The following is a 17,064-nucleotide window of genomic DNA, read 5'->3' as shown; positions in this document are numbered from 1 at the left end:
ATTGCACACATATGAGAGGGCCTGGAACAAAAGCTGTAGACTCTGCAACACCAGGATACAGAATCATTTAGGTTGGAAAGACCCTTAAGATCATCAAGTCCACCACTAAATCATGTCCCTAAGCACCACATTTACACATCTTTTAAACGCCTCCAGGGATAGCGACTCCACAGCTTACTTTCCTAGGCAGTCTGCTCCAATGCAATGGGTATAAACTGGAGAGGGGCAGATTTGGAATAGACATAAGAAAGAATTTCTTCACCATGAGGGTGGTGAGGTGCTGGCATAGGTTGCCCAGGGAAGCTGTGGCTGCCCCATCCCTGGAGGTGTTCAAGGCCAGGTTGGATGGGGCCTTGGGCAGCCTGGTCTGGTGGGAGGTGACCCTGCCTGCGGCAGAGGGGTTGAAACTGGATTATAGAATCATAGAATCACTAGGTTGGAAGAGACCCACCGGATCATCAAGTCCAACCATTCCTATCAAACACTAAACCATGCCCCTAAGCACCTCGTCCACCCATGCCTTAAACACCTCCAGGGAAGGTGAAACAACCACCTCCCTGGGCAGCCTGTTCCAGTGCCCAATGACCCTTTCTGTGAAAATTTTTTTCCTAATGCTCCTGGCGGAGCTTGAGGCCATTCCCTCTTGTCCTGTCCCCGGTCACTTGGGAGAAGAGGCCAGCACCCTCCTCTCTACAACCTCCTTTCAGGTAGTTGTAGAGAGCAATGAGGTCTCCCCTCAGCCTCCTCTTCTCCAGGCTAAACAACCCCAGCTCCCTCAGACATTCCTCATAAGGCCTGTTCTCCAGCCCCCTCACCAGCTTTGTTGCTCTTCTCTGGACTCGCTCCAGAGCCTCAACATCCTTCTTGTGGTGAGGGGCCCAGAACTGAACACAGGATTCGAGGAGCGGTCTCACCAGTGCCGAGTACAGAAGGAGAAGAACCTCCCTGGCCCTGCTGGTCACGCCGTTTCTGATCCAAGCCAAGATGCCATTGGCCTTCTTGGCCACCTGGGCACACTGCTGGCTCATGTTCAGTCGCTGTCAACCAACACCCCCAGGTCCCGCTCCTCCAGGCAGCTTTCTAGCCAGACTTCTCCTAGTCTGTAGCACTGCACAGGGTTGTTGTGCCCCAAGTGCAGGACCCGGCATTTGGCCTTGCTAAACCTCATCCCTTTGGACTCAGCCCAGCGGTTCCCCGCAACCCAAAGTATTCTACGACTCTGTGATTCTACTGCATTCCAGCCGGCTCTCCCTCAAGGTGAGCAGATCGCACAGAGCCACCCCCGCCTCCTCCGCCCCTGCCCAGCAGCCCGGCCAGCCGACAAAACAGGGCTCCGCATCCCAGCGGGCAGCGCGCCGCGGAGGCCACACCGCCGCCTCCGTCCCCTTAAACTACAAATCCCGACGTACACCGCTAATAGAGACGGGCGCGTCTCTGGCGCGATGCACGCTGGGAAACGTAGTCCCGATCATCCTTCCCGCCTCCCGGCTCTCCCCGAAGGCGGCGCGAACTTCCCGCGCGCACGCTCTGCGCCACGTACGCTCTGACGTCACGCGGGCGCGGGCGGCTGGCAGAGCCAATCGGGGGCGTCGGCAGCTCGGGGTGGGAGGGGGAGGGAGGAGCCCGCGCGACCTCTGACCCCGGCGCCGAGCGCGCGCGGCCGCCCGCCTCCCGGCCCCCCCCCCACCCCGCCTCGCGCCACCCGCAGCCGCAGGAGGCGGCGGAGTCGCTCCCGCTGTCGCCGGCCCCGCCGAACGCCCAGCCCCGCAGCGGGCGAAGTGGAGCCGGTGAGGCCGGGAAGACGCCGCCTCCCTCTCCTCTCCTCCTTCTTCTCCTCCTTCCTTCCTCCCCCCGGCCCGGCCGGGTCCACCAACATGGCGAGCGCTTCGTACCACATCTCCAACCTGCTGGAGAAAATGACATCCAGCGACAAGGACTTCAGGTAGGAGACGGTGTCCTCCCTTCCCCCCGCCCTGTGCCTCCTTTTGCTCCCTCCCCGCCGCCTCCGCGCCGGCCCCGGGCCTGTCAGGGCGGCGGGGAGGCCCGCGGGGCCCGGGCTGTGCCGGCCTCGGCGCCTCTCGGCTGGGGGCAAGGGGCGCGTCCCCCCCTCCCCTTCTCTCCAGCCGGGCCCGGCGCGGGGAGCCGCCCAGATACCCGCGGGGGAAGCGCCTCTCGGCGCTGCCCGGGAAAGGCAGCCCAGGAGGCCAACCGTGAGGCTGCATCAAAAGGAGCGTGGCCAGCAGGGCGAGGGAGGGGATTCTGCCCCTCTGTTCCTTTCTTGAGAGACCTCGTCTGGAGTATTGTGTCCAGTATTGGAATCCCCAACATAAGAAGGATATGGAGCTGTTGGAACGGGTCCAGAAGAGGCAACGAGGACGATCGGAGGGCTGGAGCACCTCCCATATGAAAGGACAGGCTGAGAGAGTTGGGGTTGTTCAGCCTGGAGAAGGGATGGCTCCGAGAAAACCTTATAACGCCCGTCCAATACCTGAAGGTGCTCCAGGAAAGCTGAGGAGGGACTGTTTACAAAGGCATGTAGTGATAGGACTGGGAGCAATGGATATAAACTAGAGAGGGGCAGATTTAGACTGAACATAAGGAGTAACATCTTCACCGTGAGGGTGGTGAGGCACAGGCCCAGGTTGCCCAGGGAAGCTGTGGCTGCCCCATCCCTGGAGGTGTTCAAGGCTAGTTTGGATGGGGCCTTGGGCAGCCTGATCTAGTGGGAGGTGTCCCTGCCTATGGCAGGGGGGTTGGAACTAGATCATCTTTAAGGTCCTTTCCAACCCAAACTGTGCTATGTTGGGGCATGGTAGTGCCTGAAAAGCCAAGGCCTCCCCTGGGAGAGATCCCGGGTGACTAAGAGGAGCTGTTTTTGAGAGGTGAGGGAGGAGGTCAGGAGTTGAATTCCTGCCCTTGCAGGTGCTTCAGAGCTGAATGGGTGAAGCACTGAGCAACCTGCTATCTCCGCCCCCTGCTTTTAGCAGGGGGTAGTGGGTGAGGTGACCCTCCCGGCTCGCTTCCCAGCCTCAAAAAAATACCGATCCTGTGATTTTGTGAATGGGTGCAGGGAGAGCCACCCTTGAAGTCCTAAGCTCACATGTTTCCTGGATGCTGTATCTTGTAGACAGAAGGTTTTTGTGCTCCCCACATAAGTTGGTAGTGCCTCTAAAAGTCTGTGCATCCCAAGAGAGAAGTCCAGTTAGGTCTTATGGGGGCAGGACTGGTACAGGTAGTTTTGAGCTTATGGTCTGTCACAAGGTCACTACTTTGTATTGGATCCTGTGCTTGCTCTGCAATAAATTAATAGCAGATAACATGCAAAATATCTGAGTATCAGAAAATAAAATGGTATAAGCAAGCTATTAAAAACCAGCACAGATTATACATTTACACAGCAGCTCTAGCAAAGCAATAGGTTAAAAATACTTAATTTTCTTTGTATTGTATACAACCAGAAATTCACGTTTGAAACCTTTATTTATTAGAGTGTGTACATGAATACAGACAGGGAAAAGGCATAAAATACACTTGGGCTGTCTTGCTTTGCTGCAGCATTACAATGTTTAGTCTATAGTTAAAGAACACATTGATATCCAAACCAGTCTCTTGTTAATACAATAGAATCCAAAGGAAAACAGAGGTGATGATTGAATAACCATACAGTTGGATTTTTGCTTATGAGAAACTGTTGTAGCATGGAGATGTAGTCTTTTTATGGGATTTTTTTCCAAATCCGTTTCTTTCAGACTTCAGTAGCATGATATTACTTAAAGAATTTTGGCCAGAAATTTTGGAAGTAGGAAAAAATATTCAGTCATCTAAAAATTAGACAGTCCAGGATTGCCTGGCTTATTTAAATTGTACTAAGAATAGACGCAAACATCTTTTCCTCTAAACTTTACTGGAGGATTTGTTTGTTTGTTTGTTTTTTACTTTTATCGTGCTAATTGGTTCTGTGATTAAGTGAACTTTACTTTTTGTACATATGGAGACGATGTCCTACAGAAATGTTTAATGGATTTGTGACTAAATACTGATTTCTCAAGCGTTCGAAACTTTCTGCATAAAAGGGGTAGGTCACACCTTTCAAGTGCAGTTGTAGCAAGCACTTTTTTCCCCAGCTACGCATAGTTAAAACTTGTTTCGTAGCTATTTTAGGAGAGGACACTTTAGAATTACCTGTTCTGGGAACTTTGAACAACTTTGGAATTCTCAAATATTTTAAATTTTTTCTTAGCATAGATTAAAATCTGACTTTACAAACTGTAAAAATGAGTGCTGAATAGACCTTTACAAACTGGCTGTTATGCAGTAACACACTTCATGAAATTTTATGTATATTGTGTATTTGCGTAAGAGATAAAGTAGTATTTAGCGCTACTGTGAGTGCATTTATTCTCAGATCATGTGTATTTCAAGAGGTACAGTGTAGTTAATTTGTTTATATTGGGGATGCGAGTATAAACCACAGTTGAAGACTTTACTCTAAAATTTAATCCTCCTGTTTTCTGGATAAACTGACTTGTCCAATGCAAATGTTTGTGGGCAGTTATTGTCCAGAAACTCTGACTTAAATTCTCAAATAGGCAGTATAGTAAGGTGACAGTTTACTGTCTGGCTGCAGAAGAAGCAGTGTCCCTACTGGAGGAGGAGAATGACTAATCTGAGTACAAGGTATGCAGAGGTGCAGATGTGCTGCTGCTTTGCACCAGGTAAAGCTTGATGTGACTGAGGAGGAAGCAGTTGTGAGTAAAGGCCACACAAACTACACAAATCCATGTTGTTAAATGCCAGCTACTTTAAAGTTGCTGGGCCTCCTCCCCAATCCATTTGAGGATTCCTCTGCTGTAGGTGAGCACAGAAGCTGCTGATGCACTGAGGATGTGCAAGCTCTGCTTAGTTTAAGAACTTCTCACAAGTGAGTGATGAGTGTGTGAACTTCTAAGGCTAGGAAATGGGAGCTATTGACCAAGGAAGTGAGGGGAGGCTGTTAAGGTTTAAGAAAAGGAGATAAATATAGCAGTAATATGCTATATTTTTACATGATCTAGTACTGCGTGACATAATGTATGTCCTTATTCCTGTCCTATATGTCTGTTACCTTTAGTTACCAAGTCAGTTTTTTCCTTGCTGTGCTTAAAAGCTGATGCTATTTGCATTCATCATCTGTTTATGTGCACATCTGGTTCCTGTCAAGTTACAGATGTGCTTTGGTGGGACTGTTGGAGAGAATAAAAAATGAGTGAGGTCTTATCTTAGAAACACCTTGAGCCTACTAGACTGAATTACTGTACTGAAAGACAGGACAAGTTCGGGTCCATTTTATGAGGGCAGGCATTGGCATTTGTGATGCATATTAAGATGATGCAGAGTCTTATTTGCAATAAAAAACTATCTAGTATGTCAAGCTGTAGAGATAACCGTCCAAGGGTGACCTGAGCTGAAGTGATGTCTGCTTGAGGCTGGTGAGCCTCAAGTCCAAATGTCAATCTTAACTGTTTGATTACAGACTGTTTTTGTCTGGGGCTTTGAATGGGGTTTGGGATTGGAACCAATGCCCATGGGTTTTGTAATTGAGTAACACATCTGTGTTACTTCTTCTGAGAAGAAAAGATGCTTACAAAAGGAGGACAGATTGGAAAACAGACTTCAGAAGAAAAAGGAACGAAATGCATAAAAGCAATATTTTTGAAAAGTTATTTCCCAGTATGTGTTTGTATTGGTGGATATGACAATGTTATTGAACAGTAATTAGCTGGTATGAAAGATGATTTTGTTTGCTTGATTTCTCAAGAATTGACCTTGTCTTTAATGGGGCACCTCAGATAAATTTGTGGATAAATTTGTGGGCCGTTGTCTGGACTACAATAGTCTGTACAGGGTAAGTAAGTGAAAGATGCACAAAATGTAGCTTCACTTTTATTTCTCCTGTCATTAATGGTTGGCTTCTTGAGTTTTGTGAGAGAATGTTTGAAAAACTCTCTATTATTCTTGTCTAAAAGTTGTTCTAAAATTAACTCGAAGCAGAGGTAACCTTTTTTTTAACAAACCTTTGAAAAAAAAAAGCGCATTTTTTACAGCATTGACATAGGTAGTGAAAGGACTTCATATCCATCAAAGTGTGAGTTTTACTTTTTGGAAATCATTGGAATATAATGTAAATACTGGAAGTGTAATATGTAGCGATCCTTCTCATGAGGGAAGGATGATGACCTAACTCGAAGTTATTGTAATTTTTAATACATATTTTCTCGTTTATATTCTACAATGCTACTTGTATCACCAAACAGGTAACACTAATCCAACATTAAATGTGATTTGATAACAAATGGTGGCAACTGCGAATCTTGAGCACTGTGAACATCCTGTATCCTTTTAGAAATAATTATGTGACTATCTTTTTGTCAGGTTTATGGCTACTAATGACTTGATGACAGAACTGCAGAAAGATTCTATCAAGCTGGATGATGACAGCGAAAGAAAGGTGGTGAAGATGATATTGAAATTACTGGAAGATAAAAATGGTGAGGTGCAAAACTTAGCTGTCAAATGGTAGGTATTCTTTTTCTGTGGTGTAAAAAATGACTGAACAACATAAAGCACTTTTGAAAAACTTAGAAACCACTGCTATGCAAAATAATTGTGAAATTGACGTCCACAAAGTAACCTTTGTACTTGTAGGCTACCTGCCTTAATTGTAGTTTCTCACAGAACTATTTTTTGTTGACATTGTGGATTAACAGTTGGGATTTCACATGACAAATGGTGTATGCAATCCTTGCTGAAAGTGTTTGAATTATATGCTTGTTCTTTGGTGATAATTCTTACATGCCAAATAGATTTAGAAAGATTACAATTCATCCGTAGTTACCACATTGCTATTTGACTGTGAGAAGGTAGATTATGTGTAGGGGAAGTAGTATTGGAGTAGTTTTCAAGCGGAAATAAAAACATAAAAAGATAAATATGTGGTCTTGGTTATCAAAGGTGAATTTCCTTATTCACTTACGCTCAGAATAGTGTGCTGTTGGTTTTCATGTGCTTACAGAAACTCTAAATGTTTTATGGGGTCAGGGTGCAATAACTTTCATTTTAGAGCTGCTGTTTCAGTACCCTCTCTTCTTCTATTTAACTTTACCTGTGGTGTTGCTTTTTCAGAGCAGTCTTTTTTTTGTTCTTGGCCCATCTGACTCTGCACTTTAAGGAGGGCCTCTCTGTTAAGCTTCTAGTATTCTTGAGAATGTTTCCTGTTCATCAGCTCAGCCCTTTTTTTCAGTATACTGTATGTGCTACTTATATTCCATGAGACCTGAAGTAAACTTGCTACAGAAGAGCTTTAGACAGCTTTGAAGAGGAGTTCCACCTTGCAACTACCTGAGTTAGTTTGTTTCAGACTAGCAAAGCAGAAAATTAAAGCCTATACGTGTATCTGTTTCTGTACTTAAAAGTAGTACTTCATGGTAACTACCTTGCAAAATGATTCTACTTTTAATTTCTGAATAAAAATGAAAATTAATGGACTGCTTTAGTAGTCCTGAAGTAAAAGTCAACCTGGTCTAAGCTTTGACCCTACAGAAGGGAAAAGGAGTGCCAGTCTTCTATTATTGCTGGCAGTAGGTGCAAAGTAGGTCAGGAACTCCAGGTTGTTCACTTTGTTTTCCTTAAAAGCATATAACATTTTAAGTGTATTCTTGTGGTCTGCATTTTTTTCTGGAGGAGTTGCTTTTTGCTTTACCTGATAGTTATAGGTTGTTTACAGTCAACCAACGTAGAAAATGCCAGTGGACATTCTTACAGCATATTCATAGTTTAAGGCTGCTCTTGTAGTCCAGCCTGGCATCCTGTGCACCTTAAGCAGTAGTAGTTACAGTGCTTGTACCTCTATCCAAGACTATGTGTGTCTGGAGTAGACAAGCACTATGATTTGTATAAGAATAGGTATTGTGTTGGATGGACTGCTTGTTCATCAGTGCTGATGATGTTGGTAGTGTTCTGCTGGCCCAAATTGCACGTTAGTCATTAGAGCAAAGAATGTTCAATTAGATCCGTCTCAGTTAAGTATAAGGAACACTTTTTGATTTCATGTTCAGTGTTTCAGTTTAAGGATGAACTGCTGCTTGTTTTGAGCAGTTTTCTGTGGTATCTGATGTTCTGCCATTTAAACCTATATCTACAAATTTTTATTATATCACACTGTGAAATGTTTCCTGAAACCTGTAAAAACCCAAACAAACATATGCATACACATGCATACTTGTGTATATATTTATGTGTGTGTATTTATATATATACACACATATATATAAAAAAGTGGAATTTAAGCAAATACTTTCAGCAGTTCCTCCCCTGTGATCCCGTAGTTTGTCTACATTTATCACTGTGACTTCTCTGGGCAGTAGTTCAGAATAAGGAACCCTGCTTGATGCTGTGAGTGTGAGTCATTAGCGTGAACAGGATGATGCACATATTGGTTGCTGTGTGGCTGATCCGGTTCAGCAACTTTAAAGTGTTTTGGGTGCTGTGGTAATACACGGTTGCACATCGTGCTATACTGGTCATTTTCATAAGTTTTTTTGTTACCGTTTCTGAATTTTAACTCTTCTTTGTAAGTAAATGCGCTTGTTTGATAGCTGTTAAAATATTTAATTAATTATGAGTTGGTGTCCCCCTTCCTAATAAGGAGCTAGACTATGGACACCTTTTTTTTCAAATGTATGTAACTTAAAGGAGACAGTGTGTTACAGTCACTGTTTCTTCCCATTGGCAACTGAATGGACTTTTGATTTTAAGAGAAACTGAACACAAATTATTGGCTAGTGAAAGGAAAATATTGAAGAGCACTTAAAACAATATCTGAAACTGATGCGTGAAATACGTGTTTAAGTGCAAAAGCTTTGTATTCGCAACTGGTTTTATGACAGAGTTGATAGTTGATTTTCTTCTTCTCATAAGCTTAGTTTGTAGTCTAGGACTAATAATGAGGTCTGTATGTGGTATCTACTGATTTTTAAAGGCCAGAAAAGCTTGAGGCAGTCTCTTCTAAAACTTAGTTAATAATTAGTATGTCAGCTTGATCGAACAAATAGGTTGAATAAATAGGACTGAAGATGCTAACTCAGTTAAAATCTAACTCAGTTAAAATCTAACTGCTAACTCAGTTAAAACTTTCTAGAAACTGTAATTTCATGTGTTTGTGTGAATGTTATTTCAGTGGTCTGGTTATGTTTAAAACATCAGCAAAAACTCCTGTACGGAGTTGAGATGGACCTAATTGAGCAGCCTTGCTGTGATTATTTTTGTAACTCATATATTACAGTTGAAAAATAGAACATATTTAAATAAGAAGAGTAGCTATTTTTTTTTTTTTAAATAAGCCCTTACCATCGTTGCAGATGTTTTCACTTATGGAACAATAGTGGTTTTGGTGGAGATTTGTTTCTAGTTTGTCAAAGTTGATGTGCATAAGGATGGTCTCTAGGATGTGGAAGATGTATTTTTATAGAGCTGCACAAGTCATTGCAAATTGGAAAAGCAGAAGATATGATCTTCCTAGCAGTGAAAGGAGAGATGACATTGCCACATGGAATCTCACCAACCAGATAGCAATTTGTTTGCTATTGATCAAAAGCAAGCTTTCAGAATTACTGCTTTGAAGGCTTGCCATGTTTTTGAAAGGATACTGTTATTCAGTTTTATAAAAATACACTTCTGTAATTTTACAGGTGCTTGTTTCTGCTTCTCAGTGGTTCTGTTTACAGTATTTCTGTTGGAGCATGCAGCATTATAGATGTGAACTGGTTTCTACAGATGCTGTTGTTACACCTTTGTATATTGTAGTCTGTTGGCTGAAATGCAGAGGGAATTTATCTCGACTGCTGTGGGCAGGCATCATGCCTCGGAATTGTGATTGTTTCTCTTCCAGGTGTTTTGTGCTTGTGTGCTTGCAAAACCATTTACCATGCATTAGGGTAGAAGACTGCAACAATACTGTGAGTAGCTGCTGAATGAAGGTGCTGTGCATTTGATGAGAAACTAGCGATGTGTCAGTGATACACTGTGAAGGGAAAACTTGGCTGAAGAGTGAAATCAAGTTATGGAGAAGTCTGTGTGCTTTTTGAGCAGTTGGGAAGAATGTTTTAGCTTTTAGGGGTGCAGTCAGGGATGGCTTGATGTGTTTGAGTGTGGGAAATAATTCTTGGTAATAATTTGTGTGTTGGTAAATGCTTGGGAAATTAGGAATTTGTGGGAGAAAAAGGGTCTTTACTGCTGTCTGTGTCAAAAAATATTTTAATAAGATTGCAGTAGTAATTTAATATGGTTGAAGCAGTAACAGGGCCAGATTAGATGGTGGATATGGTCCTCTAAACCCCTACTGTCAGGAATGTAGTAGCTGTGGAGGTGGTTTGATGGAATCTAAAGATTTCAGTACAGTGCCGTTTTTCTAAATTAAAGGACAGTGCCAGGTTAGGGCCTGAGGTTTGGCTGCTTTTAACAAAGGGTGCTCTATCAAAGCTGTTCATTTCTGCAGGAGTAGGTGTACCTGCTGAAGCAAGTGAGAAACCATTCCATTACGTCTTTGTTTCTGTGCACTTAAAGGGCTTCTTTTTATGCCTTTCATCCGATACCAGTCAGTACCTCAATTAACAATTCTCTTGAGATTATCTGCATGCTTCATCTTCTAGAAATGTTGTACCAAAGTTGTTTTTGTGTATTTATTTTTAAGATATCTGTGTATCTCCGTAAAACAGTCTGCAAAGTGAGTAAATTGCAATCTTCCTGAATTTGTGGCATTGGAGTGATCATGCATTGTTTTCAGATGTCTATGGCGTAATTTGACTAATGTCGAATGAGTTCCAAATTTGTGTATTAACCAAACTGAGTGAGTTGTATGTGGTGTATGCAGTATTTCAGTGCATGAATATGGTAAATGTTTTGCCTGTGCTGCCTTTGTGGGTTTTTGGTTTTTTTTTTAGTTTTTTTTGGGGTTTTTTTGTGAATTGCATATTCTTGGGTGTTAATAAAAGTGCTGTGCCTCAAGTGCAGATACTGTTTGGAGGTTGTGAGTGTAAGGCGTTGTAAGCATGGCCATTGAAAGAAGTTCTTAAGTTTGCCTGACATGATGACAGATCACTAATGCCAGAAATTTGAACCTTACTCTGGTTACTATCATATTGTAAGTCACACTTCGGGATTGAATACAAGGGCTTACTTTATGTAATAGATAAATCTTCTTCGTCCATTTCCTTCTTCTGTCTGCACTTCTTGCAGTCTGCCTTTTGCTTCTGTTGAGCATTTTTTTGTGATAATTATCTCTTGCTGCTGTGAATTTTTGAATTTGGGAAAGAGGGATAGCAGCAGTGGAGTACATAGAACAGATTTTGGGATGGAAAATGTATTTTGGTTTTGTCTACTGTATAGAGCCATCTCTACTACCTGTCTAAGAGAGGAGGCCATATATCTCAGCCTTTTGAGTCCGTCTGGAATTAAGTGGCTTGCAGTCTTAAGAATCTGAGCCTAGTTCTCCAGCCTGGCTCCCTCCAACAGCTATCTGTAATGATTTAGTTTGAGCTGTTGGAACATGTTTTTTTTTTTTTTTTTTCAGGAGTGGAGGAAATAGATGACCAGATTGGGTGATTTTTGAGAGTCTGCAGTTGTTCTGTGGTCTGAGCTACATAGTGGAGAGGGATGGCTTTGGAATTATTAAGACAACTTCTAAGACAGGAAGCGTAGGAAGGTCTGGGCAACCCTGAGTGTGTTTGGGAGCTTTTAGGGCAGGAGGACTGGAAACCTTGATGCTCTGACACAGGAGAGAAGACTGAGTTTCAGAGGAACTTGGAACATGTGAGTTTGGATTTACCCTTTAGATGCTTCTAGACTGTGTTTGACCAGATTGTTTCTCCTCTTTTCCCCATGCACACTTGATAGGACAATGACTCTGTCCAGAAGTGGGGATTGATAAAGTGACTTGTTCAAAATGAACAAATTCATTGTCAAGTTTGACTATACATTCAGAAGTTAATTCAGTATGATCCAAGGTGCCAAGTCACATTAAAAATGGTGAGTCTTTCCACGCCTCAAAATCTTAACCAGAGAGTTTTGACGCAAAGCATATAGAGATCAACAAGTAAAATTTTTGAAAAACAATGTTTCTGTGTTAACAGCGCTTTGGAATTAAGCTACACATCCTCAGATCTTCACTGCTAAAGCAGTGTGGAAATTTCTCTTTTTTTTTTTTTTCTCCCCCAGCAGTACCAGAAATGTAGTAAATGTGGGGGTGTCTTGCCCATCCTTCTTGACAAACACAGCACTGAGCTCCTAAACTGCTGAATGCCATAGCCTCAAGCTTTTCCTTCTGAATAGTGATCTGTGACCTGTGTGTTCCCTCACAGTTGCCTGGCTGACAGTTTTATTAGGTAGTAGTGAACCCAGGATCCAGCTGTGTTCTTGGAGAGCTAAACTCCAGAGAGACATTTCCTGTAAAACAAGAAAAACTGTTTTGCTTGTTGTCTTGTAAATTGTGGGCTTGTTTCTCAATACATATATTGTGAAAGGAACTCTCCTTTAGACTGCAAAGACTCAAGAGTGATTTTTCTGTCTTAAACCAGTTGTGGATTTCTGTAATACTATAATGTGAGAATTAGATGATTTAAGTACTAAGCATGAAGTAAGTTTTTTGCCTGAGTGGCATATTTCAATTTGGATTTTGGGCTATCTACATTTAGAATCATAGTCTTCATTGAGAGCTTAGTATCTTGCATGCTTTGACAGAATTTCTGCTTGCCTATAGAGGATTCCCCCCAAGGACCCCTCTAATTTTTTGCAGTTCACTTAATGCCTGCGCTTTTATTTCAAAGTGAAACTTGCTCTTAATTCAGAATAATTTTTAAAAACTTATGCAATAAAACACAAACGTTTGTTTTCTCCAGTCTAATCACTAAATTTAAAAGGAAATACTTTGCATTCAGATAGTTTCTTTCTAGTAATCTGATACAAATAGAATATAATGTATTGAATTTATTAACTTTACTGGAACTGCATGCTGTTATTTGTTCATCAGGGTTTAGCTCCGCACTGTAATGCGGCAGCTCTGTTATTGCATTGGATAATCAAATCTATGAAGTTGGAAGTTCCCTTTCCACCTTTTTCCTAGTGTCGTAACGTTTTGGTTTTGTAAAGTGCTTTGAAAGAGTAGGTTTGGGGAGGAGGGGAAATATTTACCTTTGTCTGTCAAACTAACTTGTGGCTGAACTGTTTTAACAGTTTGCTGTTTGTTTCAAATCTATGAAAATTTAAGTGCAAAGTAATATCTTAAAACTTTCCAAATATTATTTTTTCCTAAGTATTTGAGAACAGTCCACCTTTGGACAACATACTCCCTTTGCACTTTACAAGGAGTTAAACTAGACAAAACCTTCCAGTTGAAACTTGTTTTCTTGTTTATTTTGCTAAACCTATTTTGCAAATAATGCCATCATTTACTTGTCAAACTTGTGCATACTTCTGATGTTTCAATAAGGTCTTAAATCCTTGCAGTTTCAGAAGTCTGACATACTCTTAGTGAATAGTGGCATATTTTTGAAAATATAAACTTTCTTTCTTGATTTTAGTCTTGTTTTGATAACAAGTTAGTTAATTCATTTTTCCTCTAGGGTTTCGGTTTGACTTCAGCTCTCCGTAATTAGCATTTGCTAAACCTGTGGAGATCATTTTAGTCTCGGTCAGCTTTGCTAGACTCAACTTTCGTGAAGATCATATGTATACAGTATTAAAGTTCAGTATGGAAGGAAGTAAAGTTTATATGGAGGCATTACATTCTAATGTAGTCCTAATATAATCAGTTTGTGTTTGGCTTTAAGATGTTCCTTGTTCTGCATTTGTTCGTACATTGATTTCTACCTAATTCTGGTTTGTAATTCTAATTTGTAGAGAAGTTGTCTGTGTCCATTGCATACAATGTTGAAGGGTAGATAGAAAATTTGGAGCCTCCCCTGTAAGTCACAGAAATACCAGTGATTTCTGATCTGTAATGATTGGCTCTGTCACCATTTGTTAGCCCAGCACTTGAAGCCACTTGAATGCTCTCTGTCCTCTCAGCACAAATCCGATGGAACCAATTCATGGGCTTGCTTTGACTTCTGTACTGCAGGTTGGGACCTGACTTACACAAAAACAACAAAGCTTGAGCTTTTGAAAAGTGTTTCCTAAAAAATAAAAGCCCTGTGCGCCCCTCAAAATCTTAACCAGAGAGCTTTGAGGCAAAGGGCTTATTTAATGATGTCCTCACACTTTACTGCTCATGAAGGCTCACACTGAGAACATGGATATATACAGTCTCTTCAAAAACTTCTGTGCTTTCTTACTGTGGCCAAAGTTGAATTCCATGGTGAAGTGTATAACTTGAAGTGTGTGTCACAGAAGGAAAAGCTGTTGAGAATCAGGCTGTAGGATTTCCTTGTAGGACATCCGAAGCATCTGTGAAACATAACTAGGGGAAGGTCTGTATACAATGCCAAGTCAGAATGATCTCCATTATACCTTTCATTCAGAAGGAAGAGAATATCTGTAGTAGTTCTCTGGAGATATATCTGCATGCCTATTAATTCTCCTGTTGGCTACACTTCTATTTCATGATTCCCATGCTTTCTTTAGATGGTCCTTGCTACTGCTGTTGCCGTTCTTGCCTCAAGCCATTGCTTTTTCTTCTATGTGACTGCTATACACAGCTCCTTGTCCTCTGCCCTCACTTCTGTCAGGGTTGGTGTAGAACCTAACCTTGGAAGAACTTCAGCTTCACGTCACATCTCTCCTCTAGTGTTGATGTCTCATTACTTTTTTGATTGCATAGTAATACTATGCATCTCACCATTAGGGAGAATTAGAGAGAGTAGCTGGTAAGCTCAATATACAGAGAGCAGAAGCTTACAAAACAAGGGAGCTGTGTCTTTCAGAACAGTTAGTGTGTGCATAGGCTAATTGTACTTTTCTTTGACGGAACATGGTAGGAATGCCTATAACAGCTTACAAGCTTTTTCAGGGTTTGATGTGTTTGTTTTGAATGTAGCTTTAAGGGAGTTGAATTAGATTGAAAGATTTGGTAATTTGAAGTTTTTCAAAATTAATTTCCCATTTCTGAGATGATTGTCTGAAGGCAGGTGTTTTAAACATAAGGAGAAATCAGATAAGCAAATCTGGAGTGGGAGGGGTAAAAGGAGAGAGGATAATTCTTATTGAGGTTTTTCACAGGTGAATAGAAGGAAATGGAGACAATAGAAGAGTGTATAACGTACCTTTTGGAACAGAATATTAACAACATAGGCTGAAATTTGGCAATAGGGCTAGGAAGACAGTGAAAGATGTTATATTTCTTAGTGATAAACTACACTTTACTGGGACAACTGTGGTTTTAGTATTTTGAACAAAAGGCAGCATTTGATAAATAAGTACAGGATTGTTATGATACTCAAAACAGTTGGAATGACAACAAAGCAATTCAGAGCAAAGAGAGGGATTGTTATGAGGTGCTGCATGTATAGTGGTGCTTGGAGTCTGTGTGAAGGAGGGCATGCCATGTAATTGTTTTTTGTTTGACCATTTGCATTCTGTTACAGAAGGCACACTAAGGTATAGAGTGAGTCTGAGTGTATGTTAGATTGAACTCAAGCATCATGTAGAGTAAAGATCCAGTAATTAAGAAGGTTGCTTACTTGTCTACGCACTAAGCAGACAATGATGGTCTAGTGTATAAACTGATAACTCTGACTAGGTAACTTTTGTTTTAAATCCTGATGTTAAGTGAGAAGTAAGAGGGATTCGGGTTTTAAGACTGAAGCAGAATAGTAATGCAAAAAAGGTTTCTACCAGCAGATAAAAAACATGTACTAGGCCAGTATTTTGTTAATAGGTTCATGGAGATGGGTTATCAAACGAATCAGTTGAAGTTTTTTCAGATTTTACCATTATGCTTTATAATGCTACCAAAACCAACCTCTGGTTTGTGACTTGAATGCAAAATACTGAAGTAAAATGAGGAGTTTTATTTAAGGTTGTGGATTTAATACTTTTCTCCTGTTTATACAGCCTTGGCCCTTTGGTGAGTAAAGTGAAGGAGTATCAAGTGGAGACCATTGTAGATACCCTCTGTACGAACATGCTTTCAGATAAAGAACAGTTACGTGACATTTCAAGCATTGGCCTTAAAACTGTGATTGGAGAACTCCCCCCAGCTTCCAGTGGTAAGGCGTTTTGTACTCAAGACTACCTAGTTTTATGGTTTCACTACTAATTAAAAAATTAAAAAGTTGGGCCTGTGAAGAGGATTCGGTTCATTTAACATTGGACTAATTTCTGTCACAGGAAAAGTTTATGGCACACATCCTTTTAGTTCCTTCTTCTCTGACTCTATTTCCAGATTTCACTAGTTTCAAATTATTTTTTATTGCAGAATTGCGTTAGTGTGAAAAACAAACTTAGAGTATATAAACTTTGGTATAACAAATTAAGTGTAAAGCTCCAATTTTAATTCTGTAGTGGAACTTTTCTCAGCTGTAGTAACAGCTAAATCTCATCTTAATTTTTGATTGATAATATATTTTTAAATTGATTATAACTTGGGTATTTTTAATGATCTGATTTCTTGTCTCAGTTTCTGGTAAGCATTTTGGAAAGTAGCTTGTGTTTGTAGTGATTGCTGGCAGTTTTAAATGAAAGCAGTCTTTCCTTCAAAAGAGGTCATTATGATGAACAGCTCATCAGCTAATGGTGTTACTTTTTTATTCAAATGCTTTTCGGGTATTGTAGTGTAGGATATGAATGAGAATAGAAAACTGATTAAAAAGTCTTTGTAAGTGCAGTCCTTAAAGACTGAAGTTTCTTAATTTAAAAAAAAAAATCTGATTTTAACATCCTTTATTGAAAGTCCACATGTAAGTCTTGCTCTTATCAAGCAGTAGCGAGATGTGTAAACTTTAAATAAATAACTAGTTTTAAGTAAATCAATTTAAACTTTTATTCTTCTGTTTGTCTACACAAAAGAAAACAAGATTTTGGGGTGGAAATAAAGTT

The 17,064-nt window shown here is 41.0% G+C and overlaps 1 protein-coding gene across 1 annotated transcript in view; it reads left to right on the top strand.

Moving 5' to 3' along the window:
* The first annotated feature begins 1,678 nt into the window (after nt 1-1,678).
* Nucleotides 1,679-17,064, top strand: part of CAND1 (cullin associated and neddylation dissociated 1) — a 29,343-nt gene continuing 13,957 nt past the window's right edge. Inside the window, exons 1-3 of the mRNA XM_069852558.1 lie at nt 1,679-1,942; nt 6,412-6,555; nt 16,081-16,235. Coding sequence (XP_069708659.1) covers nt 1,875-1,942; nt 6,412-6,555; nt 16,081-16,235 — 367 coding nt within the window. The 5' untranslated portion in view covers nt 1,679-1,874. The remainder of the gene's footprint in view (nt 1,943-6,411; nt 6,556-16,080; nt 16,236-17,064) is intronic.

Source organism: Phaenicophaeus curvirostris, chromosome 1 (genome assembly GCF_032191515.1).
Source record: "Phaenicophaeus curvirostris isolate KB17595 chromosome 1, BPBGC_Pcur_1.0, whole genome shotgun sequence".
Lineage (NCBI taxonomy): Eukaryota > Metazoa > Chordata > Aves > Cuculiformes > Cuculidae > Phaenicophaeus > Phaenicophaeus curvirostris.
Note: the sequence above shows the minus strand (reverse complement) of the source record. Positions and strands in the feature narration are given on the sequence as shown.